General features: G+C 43.4%; 1 protein-coding gene across 1 annotated transcript in view; it reads right to left on the reverse strand.

Annotated features, from left to right (window-relative positions):
* The window catches only part of MOB1B (MOB kinase activator 1B), a 118,454-nt gene extending 112,835 nt beyond the window's left edge, over positions 1 to 5,619 (reverse strand). The window contains exon 1 of the mRNA XM_077476462.1: positions 5,505 to 5,619. Coding sequence (XP_077332588.1) covers positions 5,505 to 5,518 — 14 coding nt within the window. The 5' untranslated portion in view covers positions 5,519 to 5,619. The remainder of the gene's footprint in view (positions 1 to 5,504) is intronic.
* Positions 5,620 to 22,766: the final 17,147 nt, after the last annotated feature.

Raw genomic sequence — 22,766 nt, forward strand, 5'->3', positions numbered from 1 at the left:
AATGGAGAGGAGCCTCTGTCTCCTGCCCATTCATCTTCAGTGCAGCTGAGGCTGCAAAGAAAGGGACTGGGGAATCTCAGTCCCTTTCCCTGTCTCAAAAGGGGAGATATCAAAATAAAAATAATAATAATAAATAAAAACATTTAAATAAATATTTCAAAGTTAAATTGTAAAAAGAATTAAAAAACATAAAATAAAACACTGACCCTGTCCCCCCCCCAAAAAACAAAAAAGAAAAAAAAAAAACACAAAAGCATTGTAAAAAAATAAAAAAATTGTAAAAAAAAGCTACTGACACATGTGCCGCTGTCAAATGACATTTAACCTCCTCAGCGGTAATCCCGAGTCTGGCTCGGGTTGGGAATTTCATTACAATAGCGGTAACCCCGAGCCAGACTCGGGCTTGCACCGCTCGATGCAGGGGAGGACACAGGTAACGTTACTTACCTTGTCCCCTGGATCCAGCGATGTCCGCCGCGCTGTGTGATCGAGCCGTCCTGCGCTCGATTCACAGTGCCGAATGCCGCCGAGCTCCGTTCCCTGCGACGTTACGACGCACGGGAGCGGAGAACGGCGGCAAATTCAAAAATGTAAAAAGACACAAAACACACACAGCACTGTAATCTTACAGATTACAGTGCTGTAGTAAAAAATACACACCCCCTTTGTCCCTAGTGGTTTGTGCAATGCCCTGCATGCACTTTTATATTATAAATACTGTTTTTTACTGCTTGTAATTTGGAGATTGTCCATAGCAACCAAAACATGTCCCTTTTTCATTTTTTTTTGGATTTGATTACATTATTGAATAATTTTTATTATTCTTTATTATATTATAAACTTTATCATACCCGGGATGTCCGCTAGACTCTGGTTTGAAGAGATTTCAGAGCGTTATTCCTAAGAATTACTGGACTACAAAATAAAAGCCAGATTTCCATGCAAAATAATTGTACCGCTTTCAGCACCTTATTCCAGACTGAATCATACCGCCAGGGAGGTTAAAAAAAGTATCAGTAATCAGTATTAAAAAGTGGTATTGGTCCAACCCTACTTGAAACACCATAGGTCAATTTACGGTACATATACAGCACGTTTCAATAGAAGTAATTGGGAGGCATTTGCAATCACCTGCCAAACTTTTTTGCCTCACTACAACGTGGTGAGGCAAACGCTGTCGTGTGAACACCTCCATCCGCTGTCTCTATTTTAACAATTTTGAGCAGCATCGATAGACGTTCGGGAAACATTAGATATGCGACCCAACTGCCTATTTTCAAAGCCTGTGGGAAAGAATCCTTAAAGTGCTGCACACAGAATCTGGCGCAGCTGTGCATATTCACCAACCAGCATTTAACTTCAGCTTTTGCAACCAATCTTTGACAATATGCCCCCGTTCACACTGGTGCAATTTGTCATGCGATTTGACAGTTCCAAATTGCATGACAAGTCGCACCCTATTGTTGGCAATGGAACTGTTCAAATTGCCGCCATTCATGCTGCAGCAACTTTTAAAAAGTTTCCTGCGCAATTTTTTTTCCGATTTCATTGCGACTTACATAGACTCCTGTGAAACAAACTCGCAAGCAACAATAAAATTGGAGGTGCAAGTCGCACTGATCTGTGGTCTTTAAATTGCGCTTAAGTAGTGCAATTTCAAAGCCTCATTGGTGTGAACCAGGGCTCAAACCTAGAAGCTAATTGGTTACTGGGCACAGCTGTGTTCCGTGTGCTCCTATTGTAGTAATTCTTCCTCAGCCCAGGATCCCACTGATGTGGGTTTAAAATCGTGCGAGTATTTCAAACCCGCATATCAGTCCGACTTCGGGAGCGATTTCAGAGACATCTGTGCGGGTTCCTGCACAGATGTCTATTGAAATCGCCCCCGAAGTTGCCAAAAGTAGTGCAGGACAACAAAGTGAAGGTTTCCTTTTTAGAATAATAAGCTGTCAGGTTAGTAAAACAGCGATTTTTTTTTTCTAGCCAGTGGCGTGTGAAACACACCCAAAAAGCTCCACCCGGTGCCAAAAAAAGTGCAGACACATAAAGAGTGACACAAAACGTGCAACGGGTGTTACACTGTCCTCCACGAGGAAGGACCTTACCCTGAACCCCGGGGCGTTAGGCTCCTGACGGGGACTGAGGTACGACTATCTGACCGAAGCCAGATAGTCCCCCTTTCTCTGGAGGGTCTGCCGAAACAGACCCACCCAAGTACTAGGTGGGGCTCCCCCGAAGGGAGACCCCATGAGAGAGGGCGAACTAAGCCAAAAGGCCATGTCCACCTCCTCCAAAGACTTTCAGGGTTGGCCCGAGGACCCACACCCTACTCATCACACAGTGACAAACATGTAACACATCAAACAAAAAAATACAATAAAGTGACAAACACGGTGAATAAATAAAAAGAAAGTGGGGGAGAAGGAAGTGGGAGAGAGTGAAAAGTGACCATTGTGTAATACAATGGCCGACCCTACGGCCAGGAATAAAAAATTCCTCTGGTCCTAGCCAAAAGGCTCGGCCCTAGAGGCAGGTGCGAAAAACGTGTGTTGTGGTGAAGGTGCCTCAACTCAAAGCGATCTCCATCACAGTGAATATACGGCACCCCTGAACTGCCACTTCAGGGGCACATTCACCACTGGCTTTTCGTAGCAACCCTGGCCACCGATCTAGACCCAGTGCAGCCCCACCCCAGACAGGAAGGTATCAGAACATCATGAGCGCCATATGGGGGGGGGTAAACTGGCAAACCCCCCATAGGTCCCAGTGCCCCCACCTAATTATATTCGGAGGTACCGGCCAATTCCCCTCAATAACACCGAAAAGGGGCAGGCTAATAAAACAGAGATATCCGAACCGATTCAATCATACAGTTTGTGGTGTACGTAGGTTTGCAAAACAATGGGATAAAGGAATATTCCGGAACCTTGTTTTAGCTCATGGTTACTGTGAAACTGTGCGAATGTATCAATGCAGCATGTTAGCTCAGCTTACGAAGCTTGGATTCATTGAATGAGTTTATCAAAAATGCAAATATTGCACAATTTACAGCCTCCTGCTACATAACTAAGCTCCATTTCATGCTGAATAAACTAAATGAATGTATCTTGAATAGAAAACTATCTTTAGATGGATTTTTACTCCAAAAGCATTTTATTAAAATACATTTGATAAAATCAAAAAAATCAGATTTAAATTTAAAAAAAATCCAATTTCTTTTTTTTTAAATGATCGATTTTTATCCACGCTGCATGTGATTTGAACAGGAATTTCTGTGCAAATCGCATGCAGTTCCCCCCCCCCCCCAAACACTGCTGTGTGAGTCCAGGCTTGTCATAGCGAATTCAGCCTGGATTCACACAGGAGCGGTACAAGAATCGCACCTCATACCTGTTCAAATCACATGCAATTCTTTGCAGTGAGATTTGAGCCCATTCATTTTGTATGGGCTTAAATTGCACTGCAAATATATTGGTATTCGGTATCGGTGAGTACTTGAGCACAAGTATCAGTGCTCTTATGCCCCACACACACTATTAGATTTTCTGAAGATTTTTTTTTCAAATTTACCAAAACCATGTAGTGCAAGGGCCTGCCTGATTGCATACAAATTGAAACTCTTATGCTGTGTACAAACGATCGGAATTTTGGTTGGAAAAAGCTCTGATGGTTTTCTTGACGGAATTCCAACGGGATTTGGCTCAAGCTGTCTTGCGTATACACGGTCACACCGAATTCCAACCGTCAAGAACGCGGTGACTTACAACACATATGACGGGACTAAAAAAAAGGAAGTTCAATAGATAGTAGCTAATAGCTTCCACCTTGTAGTTGAATCTGAGCATGCATGATTTTTTGCATGTCGGAATTGTATACACACGATCAGAATTTCCGATCGAAAGTTTTCCGTAGGAAAAATTGAGAACATGCGCTCAAATTTTTGCTGGCGGGAATTCGGCCAGCTAAATTCCGATAGAGCGTACACGCGGTCGCATGTTTTGCTCTCATTGGTCTTTTGCTGTCAGAAATTACAATCGTGTGTCTGGGGCATTAAGGTTTGACCTCATATTACAGGCATTATTTACTAAAGCTGGAAAGTGCAAAATCAGGCTCAGTTCTGCATAGAAACCAATGAGCTCCTAACCCCAGCTTGTTCAATTAAGCTTTGGTAATAAAACCTGGAAGCTCATTGGTTTCTATGCAGAAGTGAGCCTGATTTTGCACTTTCCAGCTTTAGTAAATAAACCCCATTGTGTAGTTAAAAGTGGGGTATGTCTGTATATGGTTTTGGTAAATCTGAAGACAAAAATCTGCAGAAAATCTAATAGTGTATATGGGGCTTTAGAGTTTCAATTTGTATTCAATCAGGCAGGCCCTTTCACTACATGGTTTTGGTAAATCCGAAGACAAAAATCAGCAGAATATCTAAGGCTAGATTCACACCTATGCATTTGTTGTGCTTTTTTTTTGCATTTTGCAGATTTTCCCTACAGTCCATTCTGTAGAGCAAATCTGCAAAAGGCACAAAAAATGCATAGGTGTGAATCCAGCCTAATAGTGGGGGTTATTTACTAAAGGAAAATCCACTTTGCACTGCAAGTAAAGTCGCTGTAGATCCGAGGGGGACATGCAAGAAAAATAAAAGACAGCATTTTAGCTTGCACATGATTTGACGATAAAGTCAGCAGAGCTTCCCCTCATTTCAGATCTACCCCTTAGATTTACAGCGACTGCACTTCCAAGTGCACTTTCAGTGCAAAGTGGATTTGCCTTTCGTAAATAACCCCAATGTGTGTATGGGGCTTTACTCATCGATAAAAAAACGGTATCGCTGCAACCCTAATATTTAACTGTTTATATTGTATTGATATAATAAAAAGATTTAAAAAAAACATATTTAGCTGTTTACATTGATTTATAGAATAAACAAAAAAACGACACAGTATTGCTATAGAATCCCTAATCTGATGAAGTCGGCAGGACTTGACAGGTCCCTATACATCTACAAACACCAGTCTGTGACATCACTTGACTTTCTTGACAACTGTTTTTTTTTTTCTTCTTCCTATCTCTCCTGAATGCTCAAGTGTTGCTGCATCTATGAAGAATCTGCATGAAGTGGCCAATCCTAGAATACATTAGGAGTGGGAATGGTTGTCAAGGTAGGCCTGTGTGCCATGAAAAGTTTACCTCTTTGATGCTTGTACATAAGACAGCTGCAGCCAGGGAAACAAAACACCATGGGTTCTGCTGAGCAGTAGGGATCATGTAGGGATCAGCGTACTGAGACCGCGGTCACAGGGGGGGCTTTCTGTCTATGCACACAAAGGACGTAAACGCTGCTAACTGACTAAAGTCTGGGGTGACAGGGGACAGATCACCCTGCGACAATAGAGAAAATGATAGATTGTAGGAAGAAGGAAGGCAGTATAAAGAGAGGGCTACAAACTAGGTGAGGGTTAAAGGGATAATAGAAAGGCAATGACAGCCTCAGTGACACTCACAACAAGAAGCTCATCTCCTCGCTGAGCTGACAGCAGCAGCAGGGACAGCAGCCGGGCGCAGGAGGTGACAGTCCACTCCACACAGCAGATGAGATCCTTCTGCCAGGGAGATAGATGGGGGTGTGAACCACACGCTGCAGACTGCCTTTTTTTCCTCAATAACTTTATTTACACACTGCAACTGCAACAGCAAAAATCACTTCTCATACGCTGCTTTACCTTTTAGACACTCTAAATTTTCTACATTCCTTTAATCATCAATATGTTTTTTTAAACATAAGTGCGGTTATCTTTTTACGTGAATCAAAAGAGCATAGAGCATACTATACCTAGAAATGATAATCACAGAAATGTCAACCTGGGAAAACAACTTTTCGGTAGACACGTGTGCCGTCAATAAATTTATTTAGTTTTGTTCCGTTTCGTATTAGTTGTTAATTCGTATTTTGTATTAATTCGTATTTCGTAATTCCTATCGGAAATTCAATTTGGATTCGTATGAAATACACATTTTCATAACAATTACGAACGTTCGTTATGATGAATTTATCCTTATGAGGGGCTCCCACCATGCCTGTGCTGTGCTCATTATGAGGGGCTCCCACCATCCCTGTGCTGTGCCCATTATGAGAGGCTCCCACCATCCCTGTGCTGTGCTCATTATGAGGGGCTCCCACCATCCCTGTGCTGTGCTCATTATGAGGGGCTCCCACCATCCCTGTGCTGTGCTCATTATGAGGGGCTCCCACCATCCCTGTGCTGTGCTCATTATGAGGGGCTCCCACCATCCCAATGCTGTGCTCATTATGAGGGGCTCCCACCATCCCTGTGCTGTGCTCATTATGAGGGGCTCCCACCATCCCCATGCTGTGCTCATTATGAGGGGCTCCCACTATCATTGTGCTCATTATGAGGGGCTCCCACCATCCCCACTCTGTGCTCATTATGAGGGGCTCTCACATCCCTGTGCTGTGCTCATTATGAGGGGCTCCCACCATCCCTGTGTTGTGCTCATTATGAGGGGCTCCCCCCATCCCCGTGTTGTGCTCATTATGAGGGGCTCCCACCATCCCCGTGCTGTGCTCATTATGAGGGGCTCCCACCATCCCTGTGCTGTGCTCATTATGAGGGGCTCCCACTATCATTGTGCTCATTATGAGGGGCTCCCACCATCCCTGTGCTGTGCTCATTATGAGGGGCTCCCACCATCCCTGTGCTGTGCTGACTTCCTGGGTTTTTAACTTCATCATAACGAATAATCATAATTAATGAACATTCTTATTTTGTCTGATTCTGAATCTCCCATCGGCTGCCAGTAGCAGTCTCCCACTCCCATATTAAAAAAGGTCATTTTCCCAACCTTCCCTCAGCAGCAGAAGAAAACCTCTGATTGGTCAACAAAACACCAGTCATGTTTCTGTTGTAACAGAATTTGGATCCGAAATTCGTAAACGAAATTTCATACAAAATTCAGTAGCATAGCAATTCGTATTTCAGATCCTCCCCAATGTACGAATTTATGAAAAATACATATGAATTTTTGATTTGTACTAAACGAATCACACATGTTTACTTTTTGGGGTGGGATAAGAAAGTAGCCTGGGCTGCAACAAAAACTGATGTGACTGATGCCTAGTACACGCGATCAGAAAATCCAACGAAAAATATACAGCTTTTTTGGAGATAATCCGATCATTAGTATGCAGCTTTCGAGAGCCAATCACAACAGTTCATGTGAAATTATTCCGAAAAAGAAACAAACACGAAAAATATACGGCTTTTCAGGGAATAAACACGGGAAAAAAAATTTGGACAAAAAATATATGGCTTTTCGGAAGTGATTGTAAAATAATCTGATCATTAGTACGCAGCTTTCGAGAGCCAATCACAACAGTTCACGTGAAATTATCCGAAGGGAACAAACACGAAAATTTTTATTGTATGAAAATATACGGCTTTTCGAAGTGATCGGAAAATAATCCGATAGTACGCAGCTTTCGAGAGCCAATCACAACAGATCAGACGAAATTATTCGAAGGGAACAAGCATGAAAATTTTTCTTGTACGAAAAATATGCAGCTCTTCGGAGTGATCGTAAAATAATCCCAACCGTTAGTACGCATCTTTTGAGAGCCCATCACAACAGTTCATGCAGAATTATGCCTTATTATAAACGCCAAAATGTTTCTTGTACAAAGCCATAAAAACTATTTTCGTTTCATCAATACAGTATTCGTCTAAGAATCAAAAAACAAAAAATATCAAGAGCACGACCACGCATGCTCAGAAATGAAAGAAGACATTACAATGCAATGCATTACATCTCTTCTGTCGTACGAGAATTTTCATAACTTTAGTAACCTCTTAATTTTCCATATGAGACTAGCATGCAAAAAAAAAATGTATGATCATTCAAGGCTTAAAGCATAGAAAAAAAGGAAAAACTGCGCTTACCAAATCAAAAGGAAACAAAACAAGCTGCAATACCCAAATGTTATATTACATTCACAGAAAAGAAAAAAAGGACAGTGGGCTGCGCTAAGAATTATGAAATATTCAATCAGTGAAAATTGAAGTGAAAATGTGCAATTTGCAAAAAGTTAAATATCTTCCCAATATTACATAAGAATATGTGCAGAAAAAAAATCATATGTATGCACAGCAAAATAACTTACCTAAACAGATCTGGCTATAAAGGTGTTATTGTTAAAAACGTATAAGTGTAAAAAATGAATTAATCAACTTGAACCATAATCAGTCCATAATGGCTATACTGAAAAGTTCATACAAAAAGTCCCAAAAGAAAAATAATAATAATGAGATCTTCCACGGTGAAGAAAGAGTGAAGTAAATCCAAAAGTATGTGTCAAATGTGGAAACCAGCACCTCCACCACAGTACACGCTGCCGCTTACCAGATGCTAGTGGTTCTTTATTACAGAGAACCACAAACACAGATGGCTATTTCCCCCAGCCTAGGTTCTTGAATGGATGGGATGATACGATCAGACTCCCCCCAGTTCCAATCCAGCAGAGATCCAAAGCGTCAGAAAATATATAAAAAATAAAGCTCGCAATAGTGTAAAACCATAGCGTTTATTATAAGATAAAAAAAAGATTGCGTACTTACATCAAACCGTTGTGCAAACAGCTTGTTGTATCAATCGAGCCGGCCGGCCTCGATGAACGCCCGATACTTCCGGGACAACTAGGTGTAGCGGTGATGTCAGTGCGTCGCTCCTCCTCCCTGCGCGTTTCGTCACTAACAGGACGTCGTCACGGGGTACGGGCGGCGTCCTGACGCACCGCTTAAATATCCAAACTCTACCAAGCCTCAGTTCGATTTCCGGAAGTGAAACGGAAAACTGCCATAGTTCTGAAGGCAGCTTCTGAAGATCCCTGGGCAGGCAAGTGTCCTAATATTAGAAGTCAGCGGCTACAGTATTTTTTGGTGGTGGCGCTGGACCCCCTCTTTAAAGTGGTTGTAAACCCTGTTACACCACTTGTACCTACAGGTGAGCCTATAATAAGGCTTACCTGTAGGTACTGTAATTATCGCCTAAACCTGCACGGTTTAGGAAATATTTACCATATATGCTTGCGCCGATGTCATCCGTGCATGCGCACAGAAAAAATGGCTCGCTCGTGCCATTTCTTCAGCAGCCACGCTGTGACCGGCCGCTCCCGCCTGCATATCATGTGCATTGCGGCTCCAGCTAATCACAGCGCGGGAGCCCGCGAACCCGGAAATAACTCCAGGAGACATGTTGCCAGTCACAGGGGTGTACAGGGTTTTTTTATTTATTTTTTGGGGGTTTTACAACCACTTTAATCCCTTCAGCCCTGGAAGGTTTTAACCCCTTAATGACATTTTTTTGCGATACGGCACTGCGTCGCTTTAACTGACAATTCCTCAGTTGTGCGACGTTGTACCCAAACAAAATGTACGTCCTTTTTTTCCCACAAATAGAGCTTTCTTTTGGTGGCATTTGATCGCCTCTGCCGTTTTTATCTTTCTGCGCTATAAACAAAAAAAGACTGTCAATTTAAAAAAATCTTTTACTTTCTGCTATAATACAAATCTCAAAAAATATATAAAAAACACATTTCTTAATCAGTTTAGGTCTATATATATATATATATATATATATATATATATATATATATATATATATATATATATATATATATATATATATATATTCTCCTACATATTTTTGGTAAAAAAATAAAAATCGCAATAGGCGTATACTGAGTGGTTTGCACAAAAGTTATCGCGTCTACAAACTACAGGATAGATTTGGGACGGTGCCATTGCCAGCAATTTCCACCAATTTGGCATGCGATCTGACATGTCAAATCGCATGCCAAATCGCTCCAATGTGAACCAGGGCCAGTCATTGCATTTTGTTCACGAGGAGATTGGTAAGGGTGTGTCATTTGCCTAAATACGTATTGCTAAAAGGTGTTCCTCTAATCTCGTAACATTGGGAGGTTTTGGTGTAACTATCACCTGTGCCTTGATAAGAACCGAGTCTTGAATAGGAGTAAATCTCAAGTAAAGCAGAAGAGAGGAAACTCTTCTTCAATAACAGGAACCTTGGTAGGTACTGTATGTGCGGGCAGCACGTTAAAATATATGCATCACTTGTAAAAAAAAAAACAGAACATTCCGTTTAAAATAGAAATGCAAGGCAATGCATTTGTGCATTTACAGTATATATACTGTATATATACATTCGCACAGCCGAGCCAACCTGCCGCAGTGTGGCAGCGGCTGGTTGGCAAGTGGTTCAAAACTGACCACACTAGACATAAGAGCACTACGTGGTCAGTTCTCTAGCTATGCTGGGAACACAGCCTGCTCTCCTAAAATGATCAGACTTGCGCCCCACCTGCACAACAGCTATTCAATGGGAAGATCAGTGTGCTGCTGCTTCTCCAGTTCTTATGCAGCTGAGAACAGAGATTATGTGATCACTTATGAAAATGAGAAAAAAATGCTATTTAAAAAAAAAAAAATTATATTTATACAAAATGTTTTGCCTTTCATTTCTATTTTAAAACAGAATGGGTTGTTTTAAAAAGTGAGGGGTTACAATCACTTTAGGCTTGTAGCTATCCTCCAACTGTATCTGTCTGCCCCATGTTGGCATTTTACGGAGTAGAGTATTGACTGGTGAGCCTAATATCCCTGTTTTTTGCAAAATGTAAGAGTGTTCATCAATAAGCAAAGTGCTAATTCAGCATTTCTAAAGCCCCATACACACTATCAGATTTTCTGCTGATTTTTTCCTACAGATTTACCAAAACCATATAATATGAGGTCAAACCTTAGGAGTTTCAATGTGTATGCAATCAGGCAGGCCCTTGCACTACATGTTTTTGGTAAATCTGAAGACAAAAAATAGGAAAATATGATAGTGTGTATGGGGCTTAAGATGGAACTCTCTCCCTGACCAACAACAGGGGAACAGTGTAGTTAGCGGATAACGTCTTGGGTCTGTGCAATTCAGTCCTGTTGTTCAAGCTGCTCATTGACACATTTTTGACACATTTTGCTGCTTTCACTGCTTTCACTTAGGGCCGGTTCACACAGCGGGCGATGCGAGGCGACACGACTCGCCTCGCCTCGCTCCCGCAAGTCGCCCCCGTTCTGTACAATGGAACAGTTCTGAGAGGAGCGACTCGAGTCGCTCCGACTCAGAAAAAAGGTTCCTGTACTACTTCTGGGCGACTTCGGGGGCGACTTGCATTGACTCCTATACAGAAGTCCTCTGCAAGTCGCCGCTGAGGTCGCCGCAGGTCGCGGCGAGGCAAGTCAGAGACGCCTCGCCGCGCCTGCAGTGTGAACCGGCCCTTAGGCTATTTTCACACTGGGGTGTTGGGGGTGTCAGCGGTAAAGTGCCGCTATCTTTAGCAGCGCTTTACCGTCATTTTTGCTGAGGTTTTCAGTCGCTAGCGGGGCACTTTTAACCCCCGCTAGTGGCTGAGAAAGGGTTAAAACCGCACACATAGTGCTGCTGCAGCGGCTCTATGCTGGCGGTTCGGTGCCTCTGCCCATTGATTTCAATGAGCAGGGGTGCTTTAGTGCTGCAAAGATGCAGCTTGCAGGGCTTTTTTTGGTGTCCTGCCAGCGCACCACTCCAGTATGAAAGCACTCGGGCTTTCACACTGGAATGAGATGCTCTTTATAGGCGCTATGCAGGTGCTATTTTTAGCACTATAGCACCTGTAAAGCACCTCAGTGTGAAAACAGTCTAAGCCCTTGTACACACGGTCGGACATTCTAAAATGTCCGATCAGACCGTGTTGTTGGATAATCCGACCGTGTGTGGGCTTCATCTGACTTTTTCGGTCGGAATGTCTGACCCACAAAGTTTGAGAGCTAGATATAAAAAAAATTCCGACAACATGATCCGATCGGACTTTGTCCGATCGTGTGTAGAGAATTCCGATCGGACAAAGTGCCACGCATGCTCAGATCAAATTCCTACACCAAAGCTATTGGCTACTAGCCTGAACGTAGTCCCGTCATAAGGAACGAATGTCATCACGTTCTGAACGATCGGATTTTCCGACAACTTTGTCCGACTGTGTGTAACCAACAAAAGCCGTTGGACAAAATCCGACAGATTTTGTTGTCAGAATGTCCGACCGTCATGGGCGTCCGCAGGTAGGGGCAAGGGGGGTCAAGTGCCCCCCCCCTGGAATCAGGGATCGGATCTTAAATTCAGCACAGTTGCGTCACTATCGGGGTGCAGGCAGCACGCACCCGGTTGCCACTCGCCAGTAGGGAGACTAGGAGAGGAGAGCATCATGGGACATGTAGTCCCAAAGATTGGTGGCCCCATTTTCCACAGGGAGGAGGCTACAGCTCAATCAAGAGAGAGATTGAGAGACTGCAGCCTGGAAAAAGCTGAGGGAGAGAGCGCTACAGGACAAAGAACGAGTGTGCTGGGCGGAAGCCAGAGAGAGAGCCACACTGCCCAGCACCACCAGAGAGAGAGCCACACTGCCCAGCGCCACCAGAGAGAGTCACGCTGCCCAGCACTACCAGAGAGAGAAACACTGAGCCACTACCAGGGTACAGACTTTCTACACTACTGACCAGAGTCACCCCAGAGGAACCCAGAGTGAGTGATCATCCAGCCGGAGGGATCACTGCTGTAGTTTCGCTGGGTCTGGTAAGAGGGCCTTTTGGCCATTATCCATTACTTATCCTAAGGACTGTACTACGTCTGTAGTCTCTGACCATGATAATATGATAATGACATTGTCGAAAAGGGGCGGTGCACGGGTGACCCTAAAATGATGCCCCCCCCCCTGAAAAAAATTCTGCGGACGCCCATGCCATCCGTGTGTACAAGGGCTAATAGATTTACTTACTTTTGTAAAATAATCTTTAGCGGGGATTCTGTTTTCCTTTTTTTCAAGCACATGTAGGTCTGTAAATTTGTAAATTGTGTGACAACCCCACCCCCTCCCTAGAATAGCATGGGAGAAATACAAAGACTGCCATGGTAGAACTGCAGTCCGATAGGCTAGTTTCACAAAGCAAAAACACCAGCTTTAAAAACTTAAAGTGGCATTCCACCCAAGAGTGGACACTCCGCGTATCTGCTTCCTCCCCTCCTCCGGTGCCACATTTGGCATCTTTCAGGGGGGAGGGGGGAATGGGGACATAGACCGGTACCCTTTCCCACTTCCGGAAGATTCCGCCGTGGCACTGTCCCTCAGAAGTTTGGCCCCCCTCCTCCTTCCTCTGCCGCTGGGCCAAAAAAAAATGGCATTGCGCTTTGCGCATGCACAGTAGGGAGCCAACTGTGAGGCAGAAAGGCTTCGCTGTCGGGTTCTCTTACTATGTAAAGCAAAGGCAGCACCTGAGAGCCGATCTGAAAATTGGCGGAGGGGGGGGCGACATCAGGTAAGTGTCCTAATATTAAAAGTCAGCAGCTACAATATTTGTAGCTGCTGACTTTTAATTTTTTCATGGGATGGGGCAGAACTCCTCTTTAATTTCAAAAGTGACAGTTGTTTTCAGCTGAGCCCACTGAAATGTCAAAATCACAGTTACATGGCTAATATAAACATGGCTAACATAAACAAAGTAATGACAAGCTGATAATGTCCAGGCTTGGGTGGATATCACTATTCACACACACTCGTAATCCCAGCTGTCAAATATCAGTTAGTTCTTGCCACTGGAATCCAGTTGCCCTAATTTTACGATCCTTATTCTTGTTCCAAAGCTTTGTAAATTGAGACTAATTTCTTGCAAAATAAATGGAATAGGGATTGTATGATGCATCCTACATAGTCAAGAGATTTGGAATAGGAAAAGTACAGCATAGCATACAAAAGGAGGCAGTGTGAAATAAGGTACAGTACAGAGTAAAGAATGAGGTGATGTGGAATAGGGAATGTACAGTACAGAGTAAAGAATGAGGTGATGTGGAATAGGGAATGTACAGTACGGAGTACAGAATGAGGTAATGTGGAATAGGGAATGTACAGTACAGAGTACAGAATGAGGTGATGTGGAATAGGGAACGTACAGTACAGAGTACAGAATGAGGTAATGTGGAATAGGGAATGTACAGTACAGAGTACAGAATGAGGTAATGTGGAATAGGGAATGTACAGTACGGAGTACAGAATGAGGTAATGTGGAATAGGGAATGTACAGTACGGAGTACAGAATGAGGTAATGTGGAATAGGGAATGCACAGTGCGGAGTACAGAATGAGGTGATGTGGAATAGGGAATGTACAGTACAGAGAACAGAATGAGGTGATGTGGAATAGGGAATGTACAGTACAGAGTACAGAATGAGGTAATGTGGAATAGGGAATGTACAGTACAGAGCACAGAATGAGATGGTGTGGAATAGGGAATTTAAAGTACAGAGTACAGAATGAGGTGATGTGGAATAGGGAATGTACAGTACAGAGTACAGAATGAGGTGATGTGGAATAGGGAACGTACAGTACAGAGTACAGAATGAGGTGATGTGGAATAGGGAACGTACAGTACAGAGTACAGAATGAGGTAATGTGGAATAGGGAATGTACAGTACGGAGTACAGAATGAGGTGATGTGGAATAGGGAATGCACAGTGCGGAGTACAGAATGAGGTGATGTGGAATAGGGAATGTACAGTACAGAGTACAGAATGAGGTGATGTGGAATAGGGAATGTACAGTACAGAGTACAGAATGAGGTGATGTGGAATAGGGAACGTACAGTACAGAGTACAGAATGAGGTAATGTGGAATAGGGAATGTACAGTACAGAGTACAGAATGATGTGATGTGGAATAGGGAACGTACAGTACAGAGTACAGAATGAGGTAATGTGGAATAGGGAATGTACAGTACAGAGTACAGAATGAGGTGATGTGGAATAGGGAACGTACAGTACAGAGTACAGAATGAGGTAATGTGGAATAGGGAATGTACAGTACAGAGTACAGAATGATGTGATGTGGAATAGGGAACGTACAGTACAGAGTACAGAATGATGTGATGTGGAATAGGGAACGTACAGTACAGAGTACAGAATGAGGTGATGTGGAATAGGGAACGTACAGTACAGAGTACAGAATGAGGTAATGTGGAATAGGGAATGTACAGTACAGAGTACAGAATGAGATGGTGTGGAATAGGGAATGTAAAGTACAGAGTACAGAATGAGGTGATGTGGAATAGGGAATGTACAGTACAGAGTACAGAATGAGGTGATGTGGAATAGGGAATGTACAGTACGGAGTACAGAATGAGGTGATGTGGAATAGGGAATGTACAGTACAGAGCACAGAATGAGATGGTGTGGAATAGGGAATTTAAAGTACAGAGTACAGAATGAGGTGATGTGGAATAGGGAATGTACAGTACAGAGTACAGAATGAGGTGATGTGGAATAGGGAACGTACAGTACAGAGTACAGAATGAGGTGATGTGGAATAGGGAACGTACAGTACAGAGTACAGAATGAGGTAATGTGGAATAGGGAATGTACAGTACGGAGTACAGAATGAGGTGATGTGGAATAGGGAATGCACAGTGCGGAGTACAGAATGAGGTGATGTGGAATAGGGAATGTACAGTACAGAGTACAGAATGAGGTGATGTGGAATAGGGAATGTACAGTACAGAGTACAGAATGAGGTGATGTGGAATAGGGAACGTACAGTACAGAGTACAGAATGAGGTAATGTGGAATAGGGAATGTACAGTACAGAGTACAGAATGATGTGATGTGGAATAGGGAACGTACAGTACAGAGTACAGAATGAGGTAATGTGGAATAGGGAATGTACAGTACAGAGTACAGAATGAGGTGATGTGGAATAGGGAACGTACAGTACAGAGTACAGAATGAGGTAATGTGGAATAGGGAATGTACAGTACAGAGTACAGAATGATGTGATGTGGAATAGGGAACGTACAGTACAGAGTACAGAATGATGTGATGTGGAATAGGGAACGTACAGTACAGAGTACAGAATGAGGTGATGTGGAATAGGGAACGTACAGTACAGAGTACAGAATGAGGTAATGTGGAATAGGGAACGTACAGTACAGAGTACAGAATGAGATGGTGTGGAATAGGGAATGTAAAGTACAGAGTACAGAATGAGGTGATGTGGAATAGGGAATGTACAGTACAGAGTACAGAATGAGGTGATGTGGAATAGGGAATGTACAGTACGGAGTACAGAATGAGGTGATGTGGAATAGGGAATGTACAGTACAGAGTACAGAATGAGGTGATGTGGAATAGGGAATGTACAGTACAGAGTACAGAATGAGGTGATGTGGAATAGGGAACATACAGTACAGAGTACAGAATGAGGTAATGTGGAATAGGGAATGTACAGTACAGAGTACAGAATGAGGTGATGTGGAATAGGGAATGTAAAGCACAGAGAACAGAATGAGGTGATGTGGAATAGGGAATGTACAGTACAGAGTACAGAATGAGGTGATGTGGAATAGGGAATGTACAGTACAGAGTAAGATGGTGTCGGAGTAGGAAATGTACAGAACAGAGTACAGAATGGAGAGATGTGGAATAGGAAATGTACAGTACAGAGTGAGGTGATGTGGAATAGGGAATGTACAATACAGAGTATAAAATGTAGTGATAGGGAATGTACAGTATAGAGTACAGAATGAGGTAATGGGGAATGTACAGTACAGAGTACAGAATGAGGTGATGTGGCATAGGACATGTACAGTACAGAGTACAGAATGAGATGATTTGGAGTATGGAATGTACACTAGAGTACAGAGTGAGGTGATATGGAATGTACACTAGAGTACAGAGTGAGGTGATATGGGATGTATGCTAGTGTACAGAGTGAGGTGATGTGGAATATATATTTTTTTTTAAATGTCCCTATGTGCGCTGTATCCTGGCGCCGGGCACAGTGCAATTTGGGAAGCGCCACATCTATGCAATCACAAGATTGCAGACGAGGCGCTTCATTTGGCAAAAAAAAAAAAAACGCTCTGTGGCACAGCCGATCGCGCCACAGCTTCCGGCGCGATGGACTGGTCGAGCGAGTGCATAGACTTGCACTTTGAGTAACATGGGCGGTGCTTCCGACGTCACTCAAGGAAGTGGCAGTCTGTTCTCACTGTCGTCCCACCTGAGAGGATCACAGGTAAGGCATGGCCAAGCTTTCCTTATTAAATATTCTTTATTCAGCGGCACCCCCCTCCACATCCACAATATTTCCTATTTTCGGACCCCTCCCCCAACCTTAATTCAATAGCTATTTTCGGCGGAATTGGTGGTATATTCTCTGCGCCATACAATCACCCCCCCCCTCTTACTATCGGTGGTCGGCAGCATACCCCCACCCCCGCTAAACAAGATATAAATAAAAAAGGGTTATTATCAGTGGTCGGCAGCATACCAATCAGCCCCCCCCCCTCCCCCGCTCAACAAGATTAAAAATATATGCTTTTTTAGTTTACAACCCACCCCCCGAATGCAGATATGTGTAATTTACAGGTTGCAGAATTCAGATATGTGCGATTTACAGGTTTCAGAATGCAATTATGTTCGATTTACAGAATGCAGATATGTGCAATTTACAGGTTGCAGAATGCAGATACGTGTGATTTACAGGTTGCAGAATGCAGATATGTGCGATTTACAGGTTGCTTTATTAGAGCCCATTGTATAATGTGCAGCCTGGTATATGATGCGCAGAGCCCCGTGTATAATGTGCAGCCTGGTATATAATGTTTATTATTTAAGGGGCATGGCTTGTGGGAAGTGGGAGGGGCCCGATCTGGAGGGGCGGGGTATTGTGCCCCCCATCCTAAAACTTCACCATTCGCCACTGCTCCTCACACAGAGACAGCATGTGAGGAGGGAGAGATGAACGGCTGCAGCTGCAGCATCACGGAAAAGTAACAACACACACACAATAAAACACACACAGTGAAACACACACACACACACATGCCCACCTGTCCCCAGTGCCACCTATCAGTGCTATCTGTCCCCTGTGCCACCTGTCCCCAGTGCCACCTATCAGTGCCATCTGTCCCCAGTGCCACCTGTCAGTGCCATGTGTCCCCAGTGCCACCTATCAGTGCCATATGTCCCCAGTGCCACCTATCAGTGCCATCTGTTCCCAGTGCCACCTATCAGTGTCATCTGTCCCCAGTACCACCTGTCCCCAGTGCCAACTATCAGTGCCACCTGTCCCCAGTGCCACGTGCCACCTGTCCCCAGTGCCACATGTCCCCAGTGTCACCTGTCAATGTCACGTGTCATCAGTGCCACGTATCAGTGCCACCTGTCAGTGTCACGTGTCATCAGTGCCACGTATTAGTGCCATCTGTCATCAGTGCTACGTATTAGTGCCATCTGTCATCAGTGTCACATCAGTGTCACGTACCATCAGTGCCATCTGCCATCAGTGCCACGTATCATTGTCCTGGTGCTCCAGGGCCGTCAAAAGTGTAATAGGTAGTCAACAAGTTAGATGTGTAATTTATGCTCCTAGAACACCTGATGGCGCTCCCCGCATGTTTGGCCTCTCTAAAGCCCCGTACACACGAGAGGACTTATGTCCGACAGACCTCCAAAGGAGTTCCGCCGGAGTTCCGCCGGAATTCCGACGGAGTTCTGGCGGACTTTTCGACCGAACGGACTTGGACACACACCATCACACCAAACTCCGACGGAGTCGAACGTGATGACGTACGACTGGATTCGAATAAGGAAGTTCATAGCCAGTAGCCAATAGCTGCCCTAGCGTCGGTTTTAGTCCGTCGGAGTAGCATACACACGAGCGGATTTTTCGACGGGGACCGGGTCCGGCGGAGTTCCGTCGGGAAAATTTGAAGCATGCTTCATTTCTAAAGTCCGTCAGACTTTGGCGAATCAAAAGACCGTTGCAGCCCACACACGATCGGATAGTCTGACGGACTCAGTCCGTCGGAGTTTGGATGTCGAAAAGTCTGCTCGTGTGTACGGGGCTTAAGTGGCCAGGCTGTGAAAAAGTCTCACACATGTGGTATCGTAATACTCAGGAGGAGTAGCATAATGTATTTTGGGGCGTTATTTGTGGTATACACATGCCATGTGAGAGAAATAACCTATTACAATGACAATTTTGTGGGGAAAAAAAATCTTAATTTTGCAAAGAATTGTGGGAAAAAATGACAACACCAAAAACCTCACTATGCGTCTTACTAAATACCTTGGAATGTCTACTTTCCAAAAAGGGGTCATTTGGGGGGTATTTGTACTTTCCTGGCTTGTTCGGGTCGCAAGAAATGAGATAGGCCACCAGTACAGTGTGATCAATTTTGTGTGATTCGCACCACAGCTTGTAGACTCTCTAACTTTCACAAAGACCAAATAATATCCACTAATTTGGGTTATTTTTACCAAAGATATGTAGCACTATAAATTGTGGCCAAAATTCGTGAAAAAATAATAATTTGCTAAATTTTATCACAGAAACAAAGAAAATTATTTATTTATTTTTTCAAAATTTTCGGTCTTTTTTCATTTATAGCGCTAAAAATAAAAAACCCAGAGGTGATCAAATACCACCAAATGAAAGATCTATTTGTATGAAAAAAAAGGACAAAAAATTCATTTGGGTACAGTGTTGTATGACTGAGTAATTGTCATTCAAAGTGTGAGAGCACTGAAAGCTGAAAATTGGTCTGGGCAGGAGGGGGGTTTAAGTGCCCAGTAGGCAAGTGGTTAACCACTTAATAACCGCCCTATAGCCGAATGACGGCTACAGGGCGGTTTCTTAACTCTGGGAGGCCGTCATATGACGTCCTCCCAGAATTCCGCTCTCGCGCACCCCCTGGGGCGCGCACTCGAGAGCATCCATGACCGCCGGGTCCACAGGACTCAGCGCATCACGGATCACGGTAAACGGCCGCTCATAGCGGCTGTTTACCACGTGATCGCTCCGTCAAATGACGGAGTGATCACTTGTAAACAAACCGGCGTCATGTTATGACGCCGGTTCCTCCCTCCCCCTCTCTGTACCGATCGGTACAGCGGAGGGGGAAGAGATCGGTGTCAGCGGCGATGTGGGCTGCATTTGCAGTGCCCACATCGCTGCTCTCCGAAAATTAACCCCTCAATTCCCTGCAAATACTCTGCAATACCCTGCCATTACTCTGCAATACCCTGCCATTACTCTGCATTACTCTGCATTACTCTGCAATACCCTGCAATACTCTGCAATACCCTGCATTACTCTGCAATACTCTGCATTACTCTGCAATACTCTGCAATACTCTGCATTACTCTGCAATACTCTGCATTACACTGCATTACACTGCAATACTCTGCATTACACTGCAATACTCTGCATTACTCTGCAATACTCTGCATTACTCTGCAATACCCTGCAATACTCTGCATTACTCTGCAATACCCTGCAATACTCTGCAACACTCTGCAATACCCTGCAACGCTCTGCAACACCCGCCAATACCCTGCAACACTCTGCAATGCTCTGCAACACTCTGCAATGCTCTGCAACACCCACCAATACCCTGCAACACTCTGCAATGCTCTGCAACACCCGCCAATACCGTGCAACACTCTGCAATGCTCTGCAACACTCTCCAATATCCTGCAATGCTCTGCAACGCAATACTCTGCAACGCCATACTCTGAGATACCCAGCCATACTCTGATATACCCAGCCATACTCTGATATACCCAGCCATACCCAGCCATAGTTGGTGATACCCTGCAATACCCAGCCATAGACACCCCCCCCTCCCGCCACCCTCCGGTGCTTCTACTGACTCGCCAATACGATCAAATCCAGAATCTTTTTTTTTTTTTCAGGCTTCCCAGCTTAGAGGTGAGATGTGGGGTCTTATTGACCCCATATCTCACTGTAAAGAGGACCTGTCATGCCATATTCCTATTGCAAGGGATGTTTACATTCCTTGTAATAGGAATAAAAGTGATCAAAAAATGTATTTTTGGGGAAAAAAATGTCAAACTAAAATAAATAAAGTAAAATGAACAATAGCATTTTTTTTTTTTTTTTAAGCGCCCCTGTCCCCATGTGCTCGCATGCAGAAGCGAACGCATACCTAAGTCCCGCCCACATATGAAAACGGTGTTCAAACCACACATGTGAAGTATCGCTGCGAACGTTAGAGCAAGAGCAATAATTCTAGCCCTAGACCTCCTCTGTAACTCAAAACATATAACCAGTAAAAAAAAATATTAAATCGTCACCTATGGGGATTTTTAAGTAGCGACGTTTGGCGCCATTCCACGAGCCTGTGCAATTTTGAAGAGTGACATGTTAGGTATCGATTTACTCGGTGTAACTTCATCTTTCACATTATGCAAAAATTGGGCTAACTTTACTGTGTTTTTTTTGTTTTTTAAGCACAAAACTTTTTTTTTCCCAAAAAAAGCATTCGAAAAATTGCTGCGCAAATACCGTGCGAGATAAAAGTTGCAACGACCCCCATTGTATTCTCCAGGGTGTTTGCTAAAAGAACATATATATTTTGGGATTCAATGTAATTCTCTAGCAAATAAATTATGATTTTTACATGTAGGAGAGAAATGTCAGAATTGTCCTGGGTGCTCCAGAACGCATGATGGCGCTCCCTGCATGTTGGGCCTCTGTATGTGGCCGCACTGTGTAAAAGTCTCACACATGTGGTATCGCCGTACTCTGGAGTAATAGCAGAATGTGTTTTGGGGTGTAATTTGTGGTATGCATATGCTGTGTGTGAGAAATAAACTGATAATATGACAATTTTGTGAAAAAAAAAAAGTAAAAAAAATCTTGATTTTGCAAAGAATTGTGGGAAAAAATGACAACTTCAAAAAACTCATCATGCCTCTTACTAAATACCTTGGAATGTCTTCTTTCCAAAAAGGGATCATTTGGGGGGTATTTGTACTTTTCTGGCATGTTAGGGTCTCAAGAATTGAAATAGGCCGTCAGTACTTCAGGTGTGATCAATTTTCAGATATTGGCACCATAGCTTGTGGACTCTATAACTTTCACAAAGACCAAATAATATCCACCAATTTGTACTTATTTTTACCAAAGATATGTAGTAGTATAAATTTTGGCCAAAATTTATGAAGAAAAAATTACTAATCTGCTAAATTTTATAACAGAAATTAAGAAAAATTCATTTTTTTACAGAATTTTCTGTATTTTTTTCTTTTATAGCACAAAAAATAAAAAAACCCAGCGGTGATTAAATACCACCAAAAGAAAGCTCCATTTGTGTGAAAAAAGGACAAAAATTTCATATAGGTCCAGTGTTGCATGACTGAGTAATTGTCATTCAAAATGTGAGAGCACCGAAAGCTGAAAATTGGTCTGGTTATTAAGGGTGTTTAAGTGCCCAGTGGTCAAGTGGTTAAACCAATAAAAACAGCTGTGACCAAAATATTTTATTTCAAATGAATTGCTTGTCTGATATTGATGTTATTATATATACAATCTAAAATGCCTACTGCTTTCTATCCCATGAGAGTTTGCAAGGAAGGGAGGGAGGGGGATTTGTCATAAGAGCATAGTTGCCAATGGTCCCGAATTTCCCGGGACATTCCTGGGATTAGGACATTTGTCCCGAATTAATTTTGTCCCGGGAAATGTCCCGGGAAATTCGGTTTGTCCCGGGAAATTCAAATTTCCAATTTTTTGCCACCGGCCGCTAGAGGTCCGCCATTTTTAAGAAGACCAGAAGCTGGTCTTCAATAGAGAACC

This window comes from Lithobates pipiens, unplaced genomic scaffold, assembly GCF_037356315.1.
Source record: "Lithobates pipiens isolate NorthernLeopardFrog02 unplaced genomic scaffold, aLitPip1_a1.2 Scaffold_13, whole genome shotgun sequence".
NCBI classification, from domain to species: domain Eukaryota; kingdom Metazoa; phylum Chordata; class Amphibia; order Anura; family Ranidae; genus Lithobates; species Lithobates pipiens.